Source organism: Acomys russatus, chromosome 16 (genome assembly GCF_903995435.1).
Source record: "Acomys russatus chromosome 16, mAcoRus1.1, whole genome shotgun sequence".
Lineage (NCBI taxonomy): Eukaryota > Metazoa > Chordata > Mammalia > Rodentia > Muridae > Acomys > Acomys russatus.
In genome coordinates, this window is record NC_067152.1 from 22,361,317 (window position 1) to 22,386,018 (window position 24,702).

Here is a 24,702-nt window from a genome sequence, read left to right on the forward strand (position 1 = left end):
CTACCTTTTCTGACGCCTAAGAGTGTCAGAAAACAGACACTTCATTACAATCCATAGCAATACCAAGATTAGTTATGAAGGAGGAACGAACATAATTGTGTGGTTGGGGGAGGGGGTTCCACAACCTGAGGCCCGCAGCATCGGCACCGTTGAAAACCACTGGCTTAGAGAGAGACTCCTGGTGTGTAACACAACTCCAATAAAGCCCTCGACAGTACTTAAAAGGAGGCCAGAAGGTAGGGTGAAAGGGACACACGGTGGCAGCCATTACAGAACTTAAAGTCGTTCACAATGGGGGTGGGGTGGGGGAATCTTACAAAATAATCAATGTTTAAGCCCCACCTGACTCAAGTCCTCCAGTCTACCAAGACTTACTTGCCTGACCAATAGACTCGGTTCTGCCTTGGCCAGACCAAGCAGTGCTTCCGCCCTACAGGAAAAAGGGCACAGCACACCTGAGCACACTCTTAGTGCCCAGAGGGCCAAGCTCCACTCCAGCCAGCAGACAGAACTAGGAGACCCTCGCTGACTCCCTAATCCTCAAACAGCCAATCTGCCGGCAGTGGCCACTAAAGGCCATGGTTACAGCTGCCCAAATGGCTCCTAAGTGCCAACAGCAGCCTGCAGCTTTCTCTTGTACAGGGATCTGGCCCTGGAGGGGGCAGCTCAACAGACACAAGGTAATTGGGAAACTCACCTCTGGCCTGCTGTCAAGGCAACCTGGGGGGTGTGAGGACCAGGCAGGGGGACCAGGCCAGAGGAGATTCAAAGAAGACAAAAAAAGTGCACTGTGCATCCATCTTGCGGTGCACACACATGCAGGGACAGGGGTTGGCGCTGGCTGAGATTAGAAGTGTCTGCCAGATCCATTTTATAGAATCCAACCCTCCCATTGCACAAGGCTATGTCTGACAGCCCAGAGCCCTGTGATTAAGATTTGCAAGGAACAGGGCTGGAGAGATGGCTCAGCGGTTAAGAGCACCGACTGCTCTTCCAGAGGTCCTGAGTTCAATTCCCAGCAACCACATGGTGGCTCACAACCATCTATAATGTGGTCTGATGCATACTGTATACATAATAAATAAATCTTTAAAAAAAAAAAAAGATTTGCAAGGAACGTCTTGTCTCCTTTTCTTTTCTTTTTTCAGAGTCTTGTTTTTTATTTCTTTTTTAAAAATTTTTTTTATTAATTTATTCTTGTTACATCTCAATATTTATCCCATCCCTTGTATCCTCCCATTCTTCCCTCCCTCCCTTGTATCCTCCCATTCTTCCCTCCCTCCCATTTTCCCCTTATTCCCCTCCCCTATGACTGTTCCTGAGGGGGATTACCTCCTCCTGTATATGCTCATAGGGTATCAAGTCTCTTCTTGGTAACCTGCTGTCCTTCCTCTGAGTGCCACCAGGTCTCCCCCTCCAGGGAACATGGTCAAATGTGAGGCACCAGAGTACGTGAGAAAGTCATATCCCACTCTCCACTCAACTGTGGAGAATGTTCTGACCATTGGCTAGATCTGGGTAGGGGTTTAAAGTTTACCGCCTGTATTGTCCTTGGCTGGTGCCTTAGTTTGAGTGGGACCCCTGGGCCCTTTGTCTCCTTTTCATAATCACTGAAAACCAAAGCCGGGAGGGTTTGTCATGTTTGGTTGGTTTTTGTTTTGTTTTGTTTTTTGAGAAAGTGTTTCCCTGCATAATCCTGGTCGCCCTGAACTTTGTATGTAGAGCAGGCTGGTCTGGAACCCAGAGATTTGCTTGCCTCTGCCTTCCAGTGTGCTGGAACTAGAGGCGTACTCCACTGCACCCTGTCTGAAGCTACTGATTTATTTTTCCAGCTGTATAGTTTTAGATTGTGTTGAAAAGCTATTTTTATAGCATACTGTATAACACTTACCGAGTTAAATGACATTAAGATAATATTATCTTTCTGGGTTTTGTTTGGTTTGGAGACAGGGTTTTTGTATGTTGTCCTGGACTCACTTTGTAGACCAGGCTGGCCTCGAACTCACAGAGACCCATCTGCCTCCGCCTCCCAAGTGCTGGGACTACAGGTGTGCGCCGCTGCCACCTGGCCTGTTTTGTTTCTGATACCCATTCCACCTCACTGGAATTACAGGTAAGGATGCGCCACAGTGTCCAGTTTTATAGGTGTCGAGGTGAGGGATTTTTGGATTCTAGACAAGCCCTCTACTACTAAACTTTTCCCCACGTTGAGTCGTGCTCTTGTAGCCCAGGCTGGCCTCCAACTGGGAGCAATCTTCCTGCTCGAGCCTCATTACTTTACTCTTGTTATTCTTTTATTTTTTATTTATGCATTTTTACATCCCAATTGTAGCCCCCTCCTTCTTCCTATTCCTTTTAAGGATATGTGAATTGTAGAGCTGGTTTGTTTTTTTTTTTTTTTTAAGGTTTATTTATTCTATGTGCATGAGCCTGCATGTATGAAAGTGCCCAACGTATGTTCGGTGCCAAGGCCAGAAGGGGGTCTCAGATACCCTGGAACCAGAGTTACAGGTGGTTGCAAGCAGCCATATGGATGCCGGGAAGCAAACCTGAATCCTCTGGATGAACAGTCGGTGGTCTTAACTGTCGAACCATCTCTCATGGTTTATTCTCTGCACCCAGAGCAGAAGGTGTCACCTGCCACCATGTTGCTGGCTTCACCTCCCTAGTTAAAGGAGTTCCTTCCCTCATATCAGGGCAGGAAAAGCTGAATGAGGGTGGGAAGGGTGGTGGCAGCAGCATTTCTTTGGAATCTGCTGAGGCCCCAGTCCTGAACCAAGGCTAAACTTTCACCTCCTTCCAAAACAACAATTAACTGGAATCTTTACACCCACCCCACCCTAAGGCCAAGCTCTGCCTCCACCTGTGGTCTCAAGTCAAACCTTCAATTCTCTGGGGGTCATTTCTCACAGCTGGAGAAATAGCCCAAGGATTAGTTTACTTCAAGTGTCTTGTGTCCCCAGAGCAGCCTGTCTACCTATAGGCAGCTTGCTTTCTTTTATTTGAGACAGGGTTTCTCTGTGTAGCTTGGCTGTCCTGGACTCATTTTGTAGACCAGGCTGCCCTCGAACTCACAGCGATTCACCTGCCTCTGCCTCCCAAGTGCTAAGATTAAAGGCGTGTGCCACCACCGCCCGGCCAGGGACCTTTCTTAAATAAAGAGAATCGGATCTCCTGTGCACTAATGGTCTGAGTAACTGACTGTTAGCTTTTCCTTTTAGGAATGTGATAGCCGGGCGTGGTGGCGCACCCCTTTAATCCCAGCACCTGGGAGGCAGAGGCAGGCAGATCGCCATGAGTTCGAGGCCAGCCTGGTCTACAAAAGCCAGTCCAGGACAGCCAAGGCTACACAGAGAAGCCCTGTCTTGGAAACCAAAACAAAACAAAAGCAATGTGATAAAGGCTAAAAAACACTCTCCACAAGATATAAAGTGTGCAGCATTTCGAGACAAAACTTTGAAACAATCCATAAACCCAAAGTTAAGACCCTCACACACATCCACACAGCAGACTTCATTTAAGGGAAGCCCAGGTTTTCAGCGAAGCCAGTAGGTACCTGTGAAAGAGAGAGCACGCTGCCCCAGGCGGTGAGGAAATACCGCCAGGGAACTGCAGCTGTAGCGCATAACTACGGCAGCCTGCCTAGCGCTGAAACCCTGGGTTCCGTCACTCATCTCAAAGCAATTTCATAATTTAAAATAAATGCCAGGCTAGTGGTGGAGCTGCGGCTGTAACTGGAATGCAGCAATGGAGTAGCCGAAGGGCTGGAGAGAGGGCTCGGCAGTCGAACAGTGGCTGTTCTTCCACATCCCGGGACCCACCTGGAGCCTCTCTCTCCATCTGCAACTCTAGTTTCAAGGCCTCTGACGCTTTCTTCTGACCTTTGGCATTAGAGGCGCATGTGATCCACATACATGCCCTAAAGGCAAAACACTCAAACACAAAATCTTTAAAAAAAAAAAAAAAAAAAAAAAGACAGAGGCAGCCGTGGTGGCACAGGCCTTTAATCCCAACACTCAGGAGGCTGAGTCGGGCGGATCTCTGAGTTCAAAGCCAGCCAGACCTACCGAGTGAGACGCTACCCAACAGCCCCCTAACCCCCCAAGCCCACAAAAGCAAGCCCAGGGCTGCTCACATTTGTATATACACCACACACCATGCTCCATTACGTCATAGGTACTGAATTCTAAGCCACGAACAGAAAGCTGGTTACAGCAAGAAAAAAAGAAAAAGAAAGCTGGTTACTACAATCCCATGACACCTAACAACACAAGGTGGAGCTTTAGGGAGTCCCTCCCGCCTGCTGGTCTTGAGCAAAGGGAGAGAAAATAGAAACCCGACAAGGTAGAAGGTGAAAACTACTCCCCAAAGTTGTCCAGTCCACTGACACACACACACACACACACACACACACACACACACACACACACACACACACACACACACACACACACACACCCCAAAATGTGAAATTCTGGCTTCTGCAACCTTCCTTGACATTTCCGGAAAATCAGACTGCTGGAGCTGTCTAATTCCACCACAGGCTATTTCGGCAGCTCTCCTGTGCTGTGGTAGCCACTAAGTACTCAGCCTCTGAGATGCAGCATGACCACGTGCAACTGAAGAAGAACTTAAGTCTTTATTTTTACTCTAAAGGTTTATATAATATTTAAGTTTGTTATGTTAGCGTTCAGCTTTTTAAAAAATACATACTTTTAATTGTTTACATCCTAAGATGCCAGAAGTGGTTGTTTCAGTGCCACCTGATATGGGTGCTACATATTCTTTTTTCTGTTTTGGGGTTTTGTTTTGTTTTAGAGACAGCGTTTTCCTATGTAACCCTGGCTGCTCTGAAACTCACTCGGTAGAGAAGGCTCACCTGCCTTTGCCTCTTTAGTGCACCCTCCACACGGAGATTATAATTCAAAACGTCCAAGTGTGAATACACACTAATAGTTTTTGGGTTTGCTGCTGCTGCTTCTTCCCTCCCCCCAAGACAGGGTTTCTCTGTGTAGCCTTGGCTGTCCTCGAACTCACAGTGATCCTCCTGCCTCCCAAGTGCTGGGATTAAAAAGCGTGCGCCACCATGCCCAGCCCCCTTTTTTTGTTCCTCATGTGGCTTTGGCTTTATTGCTACTCTGTGGGTCTGGATACTGCCCCATCGCTGAGCAGATTGTGATGGGAAATGTCCTCGTTCTCTCTGAGTTTCCAGTCCAGTGGTGGCCAGCTAGCTTGTTGGTGTGGAAAGGAGAGAGAGCAGATAAGGCTGGCTGGGGGAATGGTAATGGTGTCTGCTAGGCAGGCAATTCTGCTGTTTCCTTTCTTTCTTTTTTTTTTGGGGGGGGGGGGGGTGGGTTTCCTCTGTGTATCAAGCCCTGGTTGTCCTGGACTCGCTCTTAGACCAGGCTGGCTTCAAACACAGAGATCCACCCACCTCTGCCTCGGGAGTGCTGGGCTTCTATTTTCAACAAAAGGACCCGTACGTGATTAACCCAGTAACCAATGACGGACCCTTTTCCAGCTGAGAACGTGTTCATCATTGGCTCTTCCAAGATGGCTCTGGTGTTCCAGGTCATCAGACTATTAGTACTTCCTTCCCACCCTTCTTAACCACAGAAGATACAGAAGGGTGGGATCGAAACCGGGGCTGGAGGGGAGGGGAGAGGAGAGCCCAGGAAACTTCTGACGGAGGCCAGCCTGGCACGCTCCAAGCAGGGCAGTAGCTGAGAAAAGGGTGGTGCCGGGAAGGGAGGAGAAACTGGCTGCGTGCCCAGGGCTTCACGATCCAGAGGCAGGGGGCAGCCAGACAGACCAGGCAGCTGGCGGGCACTCTACTGAGTAAGCTAGCTGCAGGTTAGGACTCCAGCCGAAACAGTGACCTAGTGAGAGGTCTGGGACCAAGGCAGATGCCATCACCACCACAAGGAAGGAGTGTGCCTGCGTTTGCGCACACATGCACTCACTGCCAAAGATGCACAGAAGTCAATCACTATGTGCATACTGCCTTTTACAGATTCTTAAATTTCCATTTATTTGTTTTTTGTGTGTATGGGGGAAGTGCACGTGCCACAGCATGCATATGGAGGTCGGGTGACATGTTCAAATATATTTGGTTCCCTCCTTCAGGATGTGGGTCCCGGGGTTCAATCTCAGGTCACCAGGTTTAGCAGCAAACGCCTCTGAGCTTTAAATGTATGGAGCACACACACACTGTCCCATGTACACCCTGGTCCCTGAGCTGACGCTGAATGTGCAGGAAGCACCTCTGGGCTCAACCGTAACTTCTGCTCAGGATGGGTCGCTACCTGAGTCTAATGCCAAATTGGGGGTTGAGGGACTCACTGGGGTTCTTACAGGACATGCTACTTGCACCCCTCTTGTTACCAAGGGAATCAGATTCAGATTTCGGAGAAGCAATAAAGGGGCCTAAATGGGTGTCCCCCCTCACTTCACAGGCGTGGAGATTAGGGCTCTGAGGGAGCAGGGAACAGGACTAGAACTCAGCTCTGCGGGCGGCTCTGGGCTCATTTCAGTGACGGCTGCAGCTTGTTCACAGACAAGTTGTCAGCCCAGCAGAAGCCCTCAGAGCCCGGTGTTTGAGAGCAGGGAAACTGCCCATATTCTGCATGGTTAAACGCCTGCCAACTGGCTTTTACTGCATGCGGCTCTAATTTGGGCACCAGATTTAATTTGCAGAACAGCTAACTACCCTATAGTACGGCTGGATGGCTGTCAGGGATCTGTTACAGAGCCGGGAAAGCTCTTCTGTTACAAAAGACTAGCTACATCTAGAGCAGGCGAAGACGAAAAGGTGCGAACAAAGAGAGGGCACTGACTGGAGGACAAGAGAAAGCCTACCTTGGAAGTGCCTAACTCACTCAGGAATAAATGGGTTGACAAGAGCACAGGTTTTTGGTGTGTGTGTGTGTGTGTGTGTGTCTGCGCACGCACACATATGCCCCACCCCCCACTCATCTGGGCAGCCCCAGAGGAAGACAAACAGAGGCTTTGGGATAGCCAACAGAGTCTTTGGGATAGCCGGCTCTCTTTCCAGGCAAATTCCAGATCTGCCAGACCCAACAGTTTCCTCCTCCACCCCACCCTGGGCTTTTTAACTTTTTAACTTGTAGGGGTCTGGCCAAGCAGAGCCCAACAGCGGGTAAAAGCAGGCAAGAACCTGAGGGTGGGTGAGACGTGAGGAAGAGACCTCTGCTAAAGCTTAAAGTACAATAACACACAGGAGTTTGCCAGTATGAGCCTCCTGTGTGGGTGCAGGTGTTCCCTCAGAAACTGTCCCCACGCTTTTCAGGCTGGCAGCAGCAAGAGTTTCTGGGTCTTCCCAAGGCAGTGGGGGAAGGTTAATAAGGTGACAGACCCTCAATGCCCCCCACTACCCCTCAACTCTATTAGCTCCCATTAACTCTCTCTCTTCCGGAAGCCTAGGTGCCCAGTCTAACAATCATCCGGAGAAGGCAGGTGGGAAAAACCTTGGAGAGAAAAATCTGTCTGTCTCTCTCAGAAGAATCAGGCAATTCCTCTTGGGGGTGGGGTCGTGGGGGTGGGGGGGGATGGGGGAAGAATTAGCATAATACTGGAAATAGTAGAGTTAAGAAATAATTTATCGTTATCAGTAGAATGGACTTTGGTGCTGTCCTCTCCAGCTGCCAGCAAATACCTGTTGGTGTTTGGGTGAGTTGAGGAAGTGCATGTGCTAAGTGCGGGTGTCAAAGTTCTTAGAACTACTTTACTCTCCACCGTTCCTGCCCATCCTGAGTTCAGATGGGGTTGGGGTGAGGAGGCAAAATGCCCTCCAAAGGACCCTATCCTATCCCCCAGGTTCAGAGATCACTAAGAGGCGGGAACCATCAGCGCTCTCCAAAATGGCTCGCGGCCACCCTGACCAGGAAGAAAGGCGGGTTCAACAGCTCGGAGGACCTAGGCCTCGGACACAGCAGCCTTTTGCCAGAGAGGGTTGGAAAGCTGAGCAGTCAGGGCAACTGAGGAGGCAGCTCCTGGGAAGGGCGGCGGCAGCTGAGGTGGGGGAGGGTGGCAGCAGCTGGGGGGAGGAGGGGGAGTCCTGCAGGCCGTGCAATTGAGAAGGCCCGAGCAGCTGAGAGGCCCGGCCTGCGCCCCACGGGGCGCCCCTTCCCCCCCAGCCCCACACCTCACCCAAGGGGGAAGCCCAGCGCGCTCGCCCACCCCAGCCCCTGGGTGGGCTGCTGCACTACAGACGGAGAAGGGGGACAAGGATGCGCCCCAATCCCTGTGCCACGTCTAGAATGTTCGCACCAAGGTGCCCTGGGTACCCGGGGACGCTCAGCGGGTCCAGAGTGGCCCCGGCGGCCCCTGGTCGCCCGCGCAGGGCCCGGGGGGGAGGGGCCGCGCCGGGGGCGGTGGGTGGGGGTGGGGACCAGGACTTTGCCCTTTGTCTCCCTCTCTCCCTCTCTGCTGAGCCACCGGCCGAAACCCGACCCCATCGGTGAGCCAGGCAGGCGGCGCGGGGCAGGCTCCCCCTCCAGGGTTCTTTAGTAAATCCAGACCCGACCTCCCCGTGGTCAGGGCCGTGACTGAGGTGGTCCTGTGGGGGAGGGGGCTTCCCGCCTGCGAACAGGCCTGCAAACATTTAAGGGGGAACGGGCTGGGGGTTGGGGGCAGGGACGCCGGGAAGAGGGTGGGAGTGGGGCCGCAGAGGCTGGGGAGGAGAAAACGGCCCTGGAGGCAGCAATCCTAGGGGGACATCGTTGGGGCTATGCAAGGCGGCAGGACCATGCTGGAGAGGCCTTCCACAGACAAGGAAGAGAAACGGGACCTGAGACTGGAGCAGAACCGGGGAGCAGAACTTGGGAGCACAGCCCCCTGGGCCATGGCGAGGCCAGTTCCCTTCGGCCTTCCGGATAGCTAAGTTTTAATTGAAAATCCATCCTTGTCCCCATAATAAAATAGGGTGTTAGGGAGCGAAACGACCTTACTTGCCAATCCCTTTGGGGTGCCATCAATTATCTTACTAATACGTAGCTTTAGTAATGCAGCTTTGCATAGTACTTCCGAGTTTATAAAGTGCCTGTCTCTTAACACACAAAAATCTATGAACCTGGACCGTGAGGCTGGTTGGTGTGGGCTGCTCGGCCAGTAGGAGACTTCCATTTCTAGGTGGTAAAAGAGGCTCAGAGAGACTGACCAGCCAAAAGCAGCAGCGGCTGGTGACAACATGGGGACTGTTCCCTCTTTCCAGAAAAACAAGGTAATTGGGTTCTTGCTCCCTAGAAGCCAATGTAAGAAGTATGGTTCAGTAGGCATTAACAAAGGTCTCCTCCCCGTCCCTAACTGCTGGGGGAGGGAGCAGGAGGAAGACAGCTCAGTCCCTGTCCTGACCCAAGTTCCTGCTCCCCCCACCCACAAAAAACCACGGAAGAGGCAACCATTGGTAGTTGGAAGATCTGCAGATTTTTACCCATACTATTTCATCAGGTTTCTGGAGAAGGGGAGAATTCAGGCGAGGAGACTAGAGGCCCAGAAATAAACAATGACCCCCAGATCCCACTGCAGGAAGATGGTTGACACTCACCATCTTTGTTTCCTTCAGCCTGGGAAGACAGAAGGCTCAAGGCAGGGGACAAATGGACGTTGGCTGTGTTTTTCTTTGCAAAGTTTATGGTATTCCACTAAAGCCCAAGAAAAGATGCAGTCAGTGTGTAAGGCACCGCTGGGCTTCGGGTGCAAACGGTGGACTTTGAAAACAAGCACACCACCTACTGATGGCAGGCCCTTGGCCGTGTAACTGTTACAAGCATCACCAGAGCATCCGGTTTGTTTTTCTTTTCTTTTCTTTTTAAAACCTTCGGTTGAATGTGGTGGGTGGTTCTTTTGTTTGTTGAGATAAGGTGTCATCAGTAACCCATGATGACTTTAAACTCAGGGCACTCTTCCATCTTAGCTCCCAAGTGCTAGAATTACAGGTGTGAGCCAACACATGGGGCCTCCTTTGTAGGTCTCAGAGAACAGCGTGGAAGCCAGTTAGACAGACACTCAACATAAGCCCCTCCAATTGTAGGAGGGCAATTTTTCATCCTTGATCCTCCCACATAAATGCTCAAAGAGGCTCCAAGTCTACCTGCCCAGCGTTCCCACACACAAATGCCAACTCCACTCTTAAGGGATGAATTACCTTCCCACAAATGCCTCCCTGACAGCCAACCACTCTCTTTAATCCCCTTTTTTTCCCCTTGCCTATACTCCAAAATGCAATTTAGCTGCCACCCCCTCCCCGTTGAAGTCTTGAGTTAGGAGTTCCTCACAATCTCAGCCCTCAATCCCAGGGCCAGTTCGCGGCTTTTGTGGATCTAAAGGGAAAACACCAGAGGGAGGATACATGGCTTTCCTCCTCATGTTAAAAGTAGAAAGAACTCTCCCTGTACCTCCTCCCTCTTTGATATCTCTCTCTATCCTCTCTCTCTCCCTCCCCCCTCTGCCCCCCCAATCCCTTTCCCACCCTGACTGAAAAAGAGATCCAATAAAAACCTGATAAATAAAGCCAGGAGGCAGGCGGTTCTCTGTGAGTTTGAGGCCAGCCTGGTCTACAAAGCGAGCCCAGGATAGCCAAGGCTACACAGAAGACCTTGTCTGGGGGGGGGGGGGGGACACCTAAGAGTTAATTAAGTTTTCCAGAAAAACAACCTAAAACTGATACTTCACTTGTTTTTTACTTCAGGTATCTGACAAAGAAGTGACATGCTAACAAATCCCAGATTCATTCAACAGATTAAGTGGAAGGTGGATGAAAGTATGTAGACCAGGCTAGAAGTACCAATTCCTGCAACAGTATTTGGACTATCACAAAAGTCAGCATTAGGTTGATAAATGATCTCACATTTACCTGTTCCATATTTTAATTTTTAACAGCTAGTGGCTGATTGACAAAGCCTCACACCCCAGGCAAATGCTGCTGACAGCAGGGGGAAAATTTTTCTCTTGAAAAAGGAAAGCAAACGGCCTTTGAAACAAGATGGGTAGCATTCCTTTCCTAGTTCCCAAGTGCAGGGAAGCTGCTCATTTAAGGTAGCCAGAAAAAGAGGGGTCCAGCGGAAGCGGGCTTGGTTACCTCAAACAAGCTTGAGGTTCCTCCTGATGGTGGTCACTCCACCTCTACACAGAGCTCATTCTCAGTCACTCCACCCTTCTCAGAAACCTCCAGAAGCATTTCCTTCCTGAGGCATCTCACTGTGCAGTCCTGGCTGGCCAGTGACTCGATAAAGAATGAGGATGGCCTCAAACTTGAGAGTGATCCCCTGCCTCTGCCTCCCTATCACTGGGATCACAGGCATGCCCCGGCCTCATAAAATAGAAAAGCCCAGAGTAAAGGGGGCCGGGGGTAGGGTGGGGGGTTGACTGGCTGGTTAAGCAGCCCTGGCTTCTCTTCTAGAGGACCCAGGTTGGACTCCCAGCAGCAACATGGCAGTTCACAACTATCTGTCTATATCTCCAGCCAGGGGATCTGACATCTTCTGGCCTCCATGGATAATGCCCAAGTGATACACAGTTACAAATATGCAGGCAAAACACCCATGCAAACAAAAAGAAAGAAACACATTTTTAAAAGAGTAAACCCTGGGCTGGGGAGGGGGGAGGGTGTTCTCTGTAGAGTGTATGCCTTTCACCCAGCAAAGCTGGGTGGGGTTCCTCCCTAGGAAGAAAAGCCACTGAAACGCAGAGGTCCCACTGTTCGTTCTTGCTCAGGATTCACTGGCTCTGGAAAACCCAGCTCCCAGGACACAATCGCCCTTAACCGCTAGGTTCTCTCTAGTTAGGCTGGATTTCTCCACCCAAGCGACCAAGTACTTGGGAGGGCAGAGTAAAAGCTTCTAGCTCTGACCGGCCTTACCCCCAGCAACCCCACCTCAGTCCCTAGGCCCCCTCATTTTCTCCTCCTTGGGAGGTGTAATGGGAAGTTGATGAGCCCAAAGCTATCCCAACAGTGACACACATCACTGTGCACTAACAATTGTAAAGCCTTTTATAGTACCTGATTAAAGTCACAACCCTGTTAAAGGGCCAGAAACCACACCCAGATTGAAAGCCTTTCTATACCCAGGAGGAGATGGTTCACACCTCGGGCTGTGGACCTGTGCACGCAAGACATGATATGCCCACTTGGAACAAGGAGGACTGAAAGTGAACATGAAAATGGTTTTGAGTGGATTTCGCAGGACCGTTTCCAGACCAGTGCACCAGGGAGAGGATGTGAGGTCACAACAAAGGCAAACGAAGGAGGGAGGGACGATACCCAGTCCCCTCCAGGGCATGAAGGGTCCCTAACTTCTAAGTGCTTGTTTTATGAGCTTAATAAAAAACAGAATATAAAAACCAACACTCCTGTTATCCCCATCAGGGTAAGAGAAGCTGCTCTCCCTTCCTCAGAACTGCCCACTCCACTCCTCCCACTCTCACACCTTCTGTGGATACAAGCGGGTGGGTCCCCTTCCTACACACACCTGTGACAGCAACCTAGACAGAAAAATGGCAGAGGCGCCTGGACTGGGTTCAGGACATCAACGGAAATGTGCTAAATGATCCATTTCTCCTAATACCCAATCCACCACTCTGCACCACGCTTGCCCAGGTATGTCCCTTAGTATGCCACCAGTAGTACAATGCACGCCAAGGAACACAATGGGTTCTAGGCTTTGGGGCTACACAGTAAGACCCTGTCTCAACAACAAACCCAAACAATAAAATAAATGAAAATCAAAAATTATGTGCCAAACCCACCAAGTATGTACAAGTATGTTTAGACACCTAACCTAATGCCTCAGATTAATAATGCCCCAAGTTGCCGTACACAGTCCAAAGACAAAACCTTTCACAGACATGTTTTCCAAACACAAATACACTTGATCCATTCCAATTGTCCTGGAGCAACCACGGCTCTAACAGGATCAGAACTGCAGAGCCTGAAAAGGAGCAGCAAAGCCCATTCCTAGAGCAAAGCGGTGATGCTGCAGTAACAGAACTGTGTCTGCCCTCAGCACGCCTTACAGTCTGCGAGCCGCTGCCCCGAACACTGGTCCCCTCCCCAGTGAGGACCATCTTTCCTCCTGGCCATTTACAGAAGGACCAGGGCTGGATCAAATGGCCTTAGAAAGCTTCCTCCTTCCCGGTTCGAGGCCAGCCTGGTTTACAAAGTACGTCCAGGATGGCCAAGGCTACACAGAGAAACCCTGTCTCAAAAAAAAAAAAAAAAAGAATACTGGGCGTGGTGGTGCGCGCCCAGCAGAGGCAGGGGCAGGGGGATCCCTGTGAGTTCTAGGCCAACCTGGTCTACAAAGTGAGTCCAGGACAGCCAAGGCTATTCAGAGAAACCCTGTCTGGAGGGGCAGGGTGCGGAAAAAATACTGAATAATGCCACAAGGCACTCAGGAGGCAGAGAATCTATGTGAGTTTGAGGCCAGCCTGGTCTACATAAGGGAGTTCCAGGACAGTCAGGGCTACATAGAGACCTTGTCTCAACACACACACACACACACACACACACACACACACACACACACAAAACCAGGGATTTTGCATGATTCCTGCTCTTTTCACCCCCCCCCAAAAAAACTCCACAATCTTAACTAATAAGATCAATTTTTTTGTTTTTGAGATAGGATTTTTTTTTTTTTTTTTTAAATAAAACACAGCCCTGGCTGTCCCCCAGGCTGGCCTCAAGCTCAGAGATCAGCCTGCCTCTGCCTCCTGAGTGCTGGGATTAAATGTATGCACCACCAATTCTTTTTTTTTTTTTTTTTTTTTTTTTTTAAAGCATCTTTATTTTTTTTTTATTTTTTGTTTATTTATTATGTATACAGTGTTCTGCCTGCATGTACATCAGATCTCATTACAGATGGCTGTGAGTCACCATGTGGTTGCTGGGATTTGAACTCAGGACCTTTGGAAGAGAGCAGACAGTGCTCTTAACCTCTGAGCCATCTCTCCAGCCCCCTTTTTTTTTTTTTTTAAGACAGGGTTTCTCTGTATAATAGCCCTGGAACTCTCTTTGTAGCCCATGCTGGCCTCCAACTCAGAGATCCGCCTGCCTCTGCCTCAGCCTCCGAGTGCTGGGATTAAAGCCGAGTGTGTGGCTTAAAACCAACGTCTTTTTTTTTTTTTTTTTTTTTTTTTCTCCCGAGGCAGGGTTTCTCTGTGTAGCCTTGGCCATCCTGGATTCACTTTGTAGACCAGGCTGGCCTCGAACTCACAGCGATCCACCTGCCTCTCCCTCCCAAGTGCTGGGATTAAAGGCGTGTGCCACCACACTCAGCTCAGACCTACGTCTTTTAAAGCTTTCAGCAGTGTGTGTGTGTGTGTGTGTGTGTGTGTCTGTGTGTACACAAGTTTGTGGGAGCCAACAGCACACTGGTACCCTAAGTTGAATGTACAGATAGTAGGTAGTGAGCCATCAGGAATGTGACTTTTTTTTTTTCCCCCAGAGCTGAGGACCGAACCCAGGGCTCTGGGTTTTCCTGGGGAATTGACAAATGATTTTGTACATAAAAAGCACTGGCTGCTCTTCCATAGGACCTGGGTTTGATTCCCAGCATCCACACAGTGTCTGACAGCCATTTAAAACTCCAGCTCCAAAGCTGGGCGTGGTAGCACACGCCTTTAATCCCAGCACTCGGGAGGCAGAGGCAGGCGGATCGCTGTGAGTTCGGGGCCAGCCTGGTCTACAAAGTGAGTCCAGGATGGCCAAGGCTACACAGAGAAACCCTGTCTCAAAGAAAAAAAACAAAAAAACAAAAATACACTCCAGCTCCAGGGGACGATTCCCTCTTCCCACCTCCATGGCACTGCAACCACACGGTACACATACATGCAGGCAAACCACCCCCACACATGAAATTTTAAAAAATATATCTTTTGGGGGGGCGTGTTCAAGACAGGGTTTCTCTGTTTGGCCCTGGACTTCTTTGTAGACCAGGCTGGCCTCGAACTCACAGGAATCCGCCTGCCTCTGCCCCCCTAGTGCTGGGATTAAAGACGTGTACCACCACACTCAGCTAATTTAATCTTTAAGCCAGCCTAGCAATATGGTGAGACCCTGCCTCAAAATAAGTAAATAAATTTCTAGATTTTTTTTTTCCTCTTGAAGATTCAAACTCTGGGGGGGCTTAGAGAGATGACTCAGTGGCTGCTCTACCAGAGGTCCTGAGTTCAATCCCCAGCAACCATATAAGGGCTCACAACCATCCCTAATGGGATCTGATGCCCTCTTCTGGTGTGCATGAAGACAGAGCACTCATATACATAAAATAAATAAATACATATTTTTAAAAAACATTCAAATTCTGGCATCAAGCAGTGGTGGCGCAAACCTTTAAACCCAGCACACAGGGAGGCAGAGGCAGGTGGATCTCTGTGAGTTTGAGGCCAGCCTGGTCTACAAAGAAAGTTCTTGGTCTACAAAGAAAGTTCCAAGACAGCCAGGGCTATTACACAGAGAAACCCTGTCTCGAAAAACAAAAAACAAAACAAAACAAACAACAACAAAAGCAAAGTCAAACTCTAATTAACCTACTCACTCAGATTTTGCTCATACTGAACATTTTCATTTCAGACTTAACCTGAAATTAACACTAATGAAACATTTGGGAAATTCTCTCCTGGTCTTTCCATAGACTAACTAGAATGCACAGAACAAACATGGAGAAGTCAGTCATGGTGGCGTACACCTTTAATCCCAGCACTCTGGAGGCACGGGCAGGAGGATCTGAGTTTGAGGCCAGCCTGGTCTATACAGAGTGAGTCCAGGACAGCCAAGGCTACCCAGAGAAACCCTGTCTCAAAGGAGGAAAAAAAAAAAAATGGAGAAAACCCTTAGTGATTTTGCCACAGCAAGAGACAATTTCTCTTATGGGCCTCCTCAAATTCAACAAAAGAAATTCCCCATTGGCCCCATCAGTTTCCTCTGTGCCTTCCAGACCCCAACCTGCACAAGGCTGCCCCAGGGTCTTGAAACTATCTGGATAATCCAATCAGTTCTTTTTAGCCATCCAGCTCTTTTTTTTTTTTTTTTTTTTTTTTTAAATAATTTAAAACAGTGGCCTAATGGCCATCTCTACTCCTGGTGCGCAACTGCTCCGACAGGACTCATGGCTGATGTTTGGTCCCAGTGCTGCAATCAGATTCTTCTGTAACTATATTAAAATTACAAGGTCCAGACCTACTTTGGAAAAAACCTCATGATTTATCCATAATCAGCACACATCTGACATCGGTGCCTCCTGTTTTAAGAGAAGGCTGTTCCTGTTGTATTTACCCCAACTTACTGTACCACAAAGGTTTAAAAAAAATAAAATAAAATAAAAGAGCAGGTCCTACAAAGCTGGCGGTGTAATAAGTATCAGTACTATGAAGTACACATGGTCATCCAATTCCACCACAGTGGACGTCAGGCTGGACATATCTACCTGCTGCTAATCTGTCTTCACACACCCAGAAGAGGGCGTCAGATCATGTTATAGATGGTCGTGAGCCATCATGTGGTTGCTGGGAATTGAACTCAGGGCCTCCGGAAGAGCAGCCAGTGCCCTTTTAACCTCCCGAGCCATCTCTCCAGCCCCCCTACATTTTATCTTATACGATTGTTGCTAGGCAAATCAGATGATCAATAATCAAACAAGCCTGTCCCTTAAGTACAGTCTGGATGGCCCTTCTTTTTTTTTTTTTAAAGAGACAGTTGCTTCAATGGCTGGGAACATGGTTGGGAACACAATTTTCCTACCTAACAAGGAATGAGACCCTGCGTCAAAAATCTCCCCGGCAGTCAGCCCTTAAGACTTGTTTATCTTTATTCCTTAAAAAAAAGGCACAGATCCTCTTCTTCTTTTTTCTTTTTTATAATATTTTATTTCACCTTAATTTATGTGCATCGGTGTGAGGGTGTCATATCTTGGAGTTACAGACAGTTGTGAGCTGCTGGGAATTGAACTCGGGTTCTTTGGAAGAGCAGGCAGTGCTCTTAACCACTGAGCCATCTCTCCAGCCCTCAGACCCTCTTATTGCCACTCCCAGTTACAGTTCCAGTCAGCCTTCAGGACACACAATCAGGTGTCCCTGACAGTTTATGCTCAGGGTGGGGTAACCTCAGTGCCACCACATTTCACGGGATCCCCTTTTTGGTTTAGGATGGAAGGTCTGGTAAGGGCTCTGGGCCCCACAGATACAGAGGCAGGCAGATCACTGTGAGTTCGAGGCCAGCCTGGTCTACAAAGCAAGTCCAGGACAGCCAAGGCTACACAGAGAAACCCTGTCTCAAAAAACCAAAAAGAGCAAAACAAACAAACAAAATAAACCCACATCCACGTTTTAGAACCTTTTAAGACAGGGGGACAGACAAGACAATTTAAATTTTAAGAGAGGAGAAATGCCCTTGCTTCCTCAATTGCCTTAGGTTCTTTTTTTTTTTTTTTTTTTTTCCCTATGACACTTTTCCTGCCACCTTCCACACGCTGAGGTGCTCGGGAAATCTCTCAACTTCAAATAGCCAGCCAGGCCTAATGGCTCACACCTGTAATCGCAGCACTCCAGAAGCTGAGGCAGGAGGATTGCCTTCAAGTTAGGGTCAGCCTGGAATACACAATGAGATCCATTCTCAAAAGGAGAGTACCTGTAAGCCTTCTCCTTTTCAAGCTTAGTCAAACCAAATGTGAGGCTTATTTTTGTTTTGAGACAAAGTCTCTCTATGTAGCCCCTGGCTGTCCTGAAACTCACAGAAACCCAAGCTCTGCCTCCAGAGTGCTAGGATTAAAGGCAGGCATCACCATGCTCTGCTCAAACGTGAGATGGTGGTTTTTGTTTTGTTTTTTTATGTTTTAGTTGTTTTCCACTAGCCTGTCTTTTTTTTTTTTTTTTTTTTTTTTTTAAGTTTTCCAGACAGGGTCTTTCTGTGTAGCCTTGGCTGTCCTAAACTCGTTTTGTAGACCAGGCTGGCCTCGATCTCACAGCAATCCGCTGCCTCTGTCTCCCAAGTACTGGAATTAAAGGCGTGCGCCACCACTGCCCGCTATCTTTGTCAACTGGCTGTTATACATTAAAGCACAGGATAAAGTATAAAAACAAACAAAACCCCCTAAGCTTTAAAAGCAGCCACACACATGAACTAGAGTCAGATGACCTTTCAGGCTAACTGTAAAAGGTCAGACACCCAGACACTGAGTCAAGAGTCAATTGCTGCTGTGTGTTTCTTCCCCACAGCACTGTAAGACACTAAAACCCATACCATCAAAGGGGACAACTGGATAAAGTAAAGTCACTCTAAATTTAGTGATGAGAATCACTTTAATAAAACATTCTCCATCTGAGAAACCATCAGAGTCAAATTTCATCTTTCTAATTAGGGTCAGAAAACCCAGGGTTAAGAATTCATGGGGGGGGGGGGGGAGTGGCGGAGGCAGGAGGCAGAGGCAGGCGGATCACTGTGAGTTCGAGGCCAGCCTGGTCTACAAAGTGAGTCCAGGACAGCCAAGGCCACACAGAGAAACCTTGTCTCAAAAAACTGAAAGGAAAAAATAAAAAATACAAAAAGAATTCACACTGGCCAGGTGTGCTGGTGCATGCCTTTAATCCCAGCACACGGGAGGCAGAGGCAGTTGGATCTCTGAGTTCAAAGCCAGCCTGGTCTACAAAGTGAGTCCAGGACAGCCAAGGCTACACAGAGAAACCCTGTCTTGATGGAGAGGAGAGGCAGATTCACAATGTTTTCAAAGGACAGTTAGCTTTATACTCAGGCAAGTCTCATCTTCAAATATGAACCACCGAATTAAGAAGCTATGGATTAGCCAGGCGTGGTGGCACTCTTCTGTAATTCCAGCACTTGGGTGTTAGAGGCAAGCAGATCTCTTTAAGTTCCAGGCCATCAGCACTCAGGAGGCAGAGGCAGGCAGATTGCTGTGAGTTCAAGGCCAGCCTGGTCTACAAAGCAAGTCCAGGGCAGCCAGGGCTACACAGAGAGACCCTGTCTCGAAAAACAAAACAAAAACAAAAACAAAGCTCCAGGCCATCCTGGTCCTCATACAGATCAAGCCCACAACAACCAGGGTGACACAGAGAAATGCTATCTCAAAAAACAAAACAAGGGGCTGGAGAGATGGCTCAGAGGTTAAGAGTAGTGACTGCTCTTCCAGAGGTCCTGAGTTCTATTCCCGGCAACCACATGGTGGCTCACAGCCATTTATAATCTGATCTGATGCCCTTTTCTGGCCTGCAAGTATATATGCAAGCAGAACACTGTGTACATAATATATAAATAAATCTTTCAAAACAAAGAACAAGAACAAACAACTACTACTACTACAGGTTTTATCAGTGATACACTCTTGAGTTTATAAAATTCATTTCTAAGTGGAACCAGAGGGAAATGAACTTCCGTGTCTACACTGTCTCCAAACACTACAGAAAATTAAGATTAAACATTTTTTCTCACTTAAAAACACACAGGCTAACATCATTTGTACTAAAAAGATACAAACCGTTTCTATTTTAAACTTTGCTTTTGAGGCAGGGCTTTCTCTGAGTAGCCCAGCCTGTCTTGGAACTTTGCTTTGTATTCCAGGCTGCCCTGGAACTCAGATGCGCCTGCCTCTGCCTCCAGAATGCTGAAACTGAAGGTGGGCACCCAACTTTATGTGTGATTTTTATGTGTACGGGTGTTTTGCTCTATATATGATATGGTTCACCTTATCTGAGCTAAGGTCCTTTTGGATTTGGGTAATTAACACTTAATCACAAAGCTGGCATATGCCTTTAATCCCAGCACTCCAGAGGCAGAGGCAGGTAGATCTCCAGTTCAAGGCCAGCCTGGTCTACAAAGTGAGTCCAGGACAGGCAAGGCTACACAGAGAAACCCTGTCTTGAAAAACCAAAAAAAGTTAAAAATTTTTTAAAAAGTTTGTTTTTGAAGGTAGTTTTAAACATGTTTTGAAAAGACTTAAGGACTCTGTTATCCAACATTTCTACAGTTAATTTTAGATAATCTGAAAATATATTTCCTGCCATGTACAAAACAGCCCCACACAGATTTTAAGGTGATGAGTGCATAAAATTTAACTTTTAAAATAGAAATCAAATTGGGATACATTCTCTTTAGAGTTTTCACCCCTGGAAAACAGACCTAGTTTTCATTTTAATAACCGGAAATTTAGGAGAAAGTATGAACCCACTTCATTTGAAATCAATCTAAAGGAAAGAACTACTATCAGCCTGCCTAAAGAAGGCATCAAAATTGGAATCACTTGGAAAAGGAAGAGCAACACACATCTTTCATATGTTAATAGTAACATTTTCTTTTTGGATGACACCAGTTGATGGTACATAAGCAAGGTTTAGGACTCACTCCCCTTAAAAAAGGCCTCAGGGGTAAGAAAAGTTTCCAGACCACCTTCAATCCCTGCACTCAGGAGGCAGAGACAAAAGGGTCTACAAAACCAGTCCAGGACAGCCAAGATAACCAAAAATAAAAATAAGTTTCAGTCTCTTGAAAAGAAAATCAAGCCGGGCAGTGGCAGCGCACGCCTTTAGTCCTGCCACAGGCAGGTCGCTGTGAGTTCGAAGTCAGCCTGGTCTACAAAGTGAGTTTAGGACACCCAAAGCTACCCAGAGAAACCTGTCTCAAAAAAATCAAAAAGAAAAAATCAACTTGTTTCCCTAAGGAAGTTTAAGATGGCACCTCCTTCCTTACCTCAAGCACTCTTAGGTCTCCTGGAAGAAAACCCACCTAAACACAAAGGCTGAGTAACTTTTAAAAATTATTTTGACAGTGAATAATGTTCTCAAGGAGCAAAACTGATAAGCAAATTCCCACACAAGCTAAGAGAATGTTGGAGAAAGTACCAGTAAAATTCAATGTCTCCCATATTAGAAATTCAAATTATTTGCTGTATTCGTCTTAAATATGGTGTTCAGCCTATTGGGTTTTAAAAAGCTATGTATCATTTATCAAGCACAAAGGGAAAACACAGTACCGAGTATACCAAGAGTTTGATTTTAAGCACTGAAAACACAATACATAATGAAAAACCCCCACACTTCTACAGGTGTTCATTTGCTCACCCTGACACTCTCTTCCACTGAAAATGCCGGTAACAAACTCCACACAAGAAGAATGCTCAGGCACAAACTAGACAAATATCACACGTGCTTCCTCAAGGAACACAAAACTGACTTAATGAAAACAAACTTTTTTTTTTTTAAACCCTGGGACTTCAAAAATTAGCTCAGGCTAAAAATACTCTCTTCTCACAGCCACTAGCCAGAAGGGGCAAAGGGGCGAGACAACTGATTGGTTTGAAAAAAAAAAAAAAAATCTCAGAAAAAGGGAGAACACACAAAATATCCGATTTATTACATACATGAAAAGGGAATTTTTTTTTAAAACCTCCTTCTCTCAAACCCCCTTTCCAACCCAACTCAGAAGATAGTTATGTCCTTAGAGGGACCAAGAGCCAACATAGAAATGCCTCCACAGCAAGCAGACGACGGCCTGACCGCATTTCGCTATTTCTTTCTCTCTTCCTTCTTCGTCTTTCAATGTTAAACCATCCTCAAGAGCAGAAACCAGCAAGACCACACACTTCAGATTCCCAGCTGGGAGTTCCCAGCTACACAGCTTTGAATTGAAGCGTCCATAACCTTCCCGGAACTTAACTCACCAATTATGATTCCCACCTCCAAAAGAAAAATGCCCTTCCTTTACATGTTAGTGCCTCTTCCCTCCTAATTATAATCACCTTCCCAGAAACAGTATCTCAAGCCTTTTGACACCAAATCCCGCTCCAAAAACACAGACTCAGCCATATTGATCACCTAGATACACAATACAGTTACTTACAAATCTGAAGCCAAACCAGGGAAGAGATTATCTCTGGCTAAACTTTCTGGATCCCTTAAAACTCCTCTCCCTCCTCCCCCAAAAAGAACACCCACATACACCTTTCCACCTGGGAGGACCACAAACTGTTCAGAAACACAGTAAGTTTCCAGCTTAAAGAGGAGTTGAGGGGATCAAAAAATGTACTGTCCAACCAAGGACAGGAAAGAAAACTGCACTGTAAACAGATTCAAACAGTCTCCTTACACTCCACAGCCAGAGTTCAATCAAACACTTCAGAATTCAAGGGGACTGGAAATCAACCCCGGGTTTTCAGGAAGCAAGATGGTGATACCCCACTTTTTCTGGAAAAGATTATATGGGGTGGGGGTGGGAGGGAACTCACACGAGACCACCACACACACACCCACCACACACCCATTAATCCACGGAGTTCTAGACCCTTCAGAGCCCCAGCTCGCAGCCTGAGCACAAAGCTCTCACCCCAGATGGTCCTTGTAACAATGGGCTGAAGGAGTGGGGGGTAGGGGGGCTGGAAAGGGATAAGACAGCCAAAGCATATTCTTCGAAAATCCAGTTGAGGGGCAACATGAGATGTGAGAGAATAAGGAGGAAGATCTGGGGGGGTGGGGAGTGGGGGGGCAACAAAATCCACGCCTGTAACAGAAATTATTAGCACAGCATAAGGAGATTCGAATGGGGGTAGACTGCGGTTATTATGCACACGCAGGCGCACACACGCAGGCATGCACGCGCGCGCACACACACACACACACACACCCAATAAGAAGAGGATTCCCTTTAAATCCACTTACAAATTATGTGGAAAAGATGAGAAACAGAAAAAGAGGAGGCCTGGCGTAAGTCACAGAAATCAACACTGCCACGAGTTTGAACTCTCCTTATTTAAAGGGTCCCTACAAAAAAAAAATGGTCCCACACTTTGAACTAACTCCACAGGGAGTCTGCCCTATTTTTTCCCCCCCTCTTCAATTTCTTCAAGTAACATCTTCTAGCCCACCCCAGTCCCAACTTGTTGGTTTGTTGTTGGTTTTTTTTTTTTAAAGCTGTAAAACACCCATTACAAGATCTTGGCCAACCTCCTCTCCCAGCCCCAACATCCGGAGTTGGGAGTGGAAAGGCCAGTGATGGGTTTATTCCACTGGAGACACTATGGACCCCTGAATATTCCTCTCAGTTCCCCCCCCAAAAAAACTCTTTTCCTACCTTTGTTTTTTGGGGACCGAGTGTTCAATCTCTAGGCGTTTTCCTTGCAATTCTACTTTCCCTAAAGATTAAAAAAGAAAAGAGAGAGGCATGAATGAGCGTACAGGAGTGGGGGGATGGGGGAGGAAGGATGGGTAAGGCGGGGAGGAAGGGTAGGTAAGGGACAGGAGCTAAATTCAAGAGTTCCTGGGCCCTCCTAGGAATCCAGGCACTGGCTGCAGAAGCGGGGGAGGGGGAGCGTTACTTGAGACATGGTAGAACCCGTAGTTTCGTTGTTTTTCAAATTTTCGTTTTATTTCCATTAATCACGCGGCTACTTGAACATTCTGCTCTGAGAGCCAGATTTAGTGAAGGTGTGAGAGCGTTCTGCGTGAGCGCGCTGCTTCTGCCGCTCCAGGACAGAGGCAGGGGAAGGCAGCACCCCGTTTTCTCAAAGTGGGGTGGAGTAGAGTATTGAACTTTATTTTCTCGCTGAGCCACGGAGACCTACTTAGGCGACCAGGCGTCACCTGTCGGGGCCGGAGGGCTAGCGGAGGGCCCCCGGGGGGCGCGGCGCGGCGCGGCTCGGTGGGGAGGGTCCCTCGCGGCAGCCGCGCGCCTCTCGGCCCAGCCTCGGCGTCTCGGGAAGCAGCATGGCGACCCGCCGCCGCCGCCGCCGCGCCACCCGGCTCACGCCCCACTTTCAAATCAAAATGGCTCAAGCCCCAGGCCTTGGGCGGGAGGCGGGAGCCCCTTCCTCCCACGTCCTGCCTCAGGGCTAGCCTCCAGGAAAAGCGGAAGGATCCGAGGTGCGGGAACCCCACCTCTTGGAAAGGCCTAGGATAGAGAGAAGGGACTGGGGTGGGGGTACCCTAGCAGGAGGGACTGTCCAGGGCTGGGGGCCACGGGGAAACCACGCCTAGACCAGGACCCAGTGCCCGAGAGACACCCCCACCCCCACCAGTTGCCAAAGGGGGCTCCCGCCCCGTCGAGGGGAGGGGGGGCTGGGAGCGGCGAGCGTATCGGGCTGGGGAAAGGGGTGAGGAAATCCCAAAAATTTCTAAGCGGGGAGGGGGCGTCCAGGGAGGCCGGTCGTGGCTGGGTACCCAGGCCGAGCCCTCCCGGCCCCGGGAAAAGTTGGCGGGCAAGGAAAGAGAAGCTGCAGGTCTCCGTTGTTCCGGGATTTCGTTGTGGGTTTTGTTTTTTTTTTTCCTCCCCGGGGAGGTGGCCGCGCTCTTACCCGAGAAAGTTTCGATGGCCTTCATCGCCCAGTGCTCGTCGGGGCAGTCCACGAAGGCGTAGCCGGATTTGACCAAGAACTGGCCGCTGTAGGAGATCTTGTGCTCCGCAAATACTTTCTCCAAGTCTGCGGGGGTCACGCTCTCGTTGAGATTGCCGATGTAAAGCTTGTTCATGGTGGCGGTGGCGGTGCAAGGACACGGTCCCGGGCAAGGCCGAACGGGCGGGCGCGGGCGCAGATCCTCCCTAGGCCGAGAGGCGAGGAGGCGGGAGCCGCAAACTTTCTGCGCACCCCACCCCTGAAGTTGTCCGGAGCTCCGGGCGGGTGGGCGGCCTGAGGGCACGCGGAGGTCACGGGAGAGTTCGGGTTGGCCGGGGAGAAGTGCCCGCCGAGT

At 48.6% G+C, this 24,702-nt stretch overlaps 1 protein-coding gene across 4 annotated transcripts in view; it reads right to left on the reverse strand.

The window, feature by feature from the left end:
• Igf2bp1 (insulin like growth factor 2 mRNA binding protein 1) overlaps nt 1-24,483 on the reverse strand; it is a 45,969-nt gene extending 21,486 nt beyond the window's left edge. For all 4 annotated transcript variants that reach the window (XM_051157824.1, XM_051157823.1, XM_051157822.1 and 1 more), the window contains exons 1-2: nt 24,309-24,483; nt 23,090-23,150 (exon numbers count right to left, since the gene is read on the reverse strand). In XM_051157824.1, coding sequence (XP_051013781.1) covers nt 23,090-23,150; nt 24,309-24,483 — 236 coding nt within the window. The remainder of the gene's footprint in view (nt 1-23,089; nt 23,151-24,308) is intronic.
• Between the last annotated feature and the right edge of the window lie 219 nt (nt 24,484-24,702).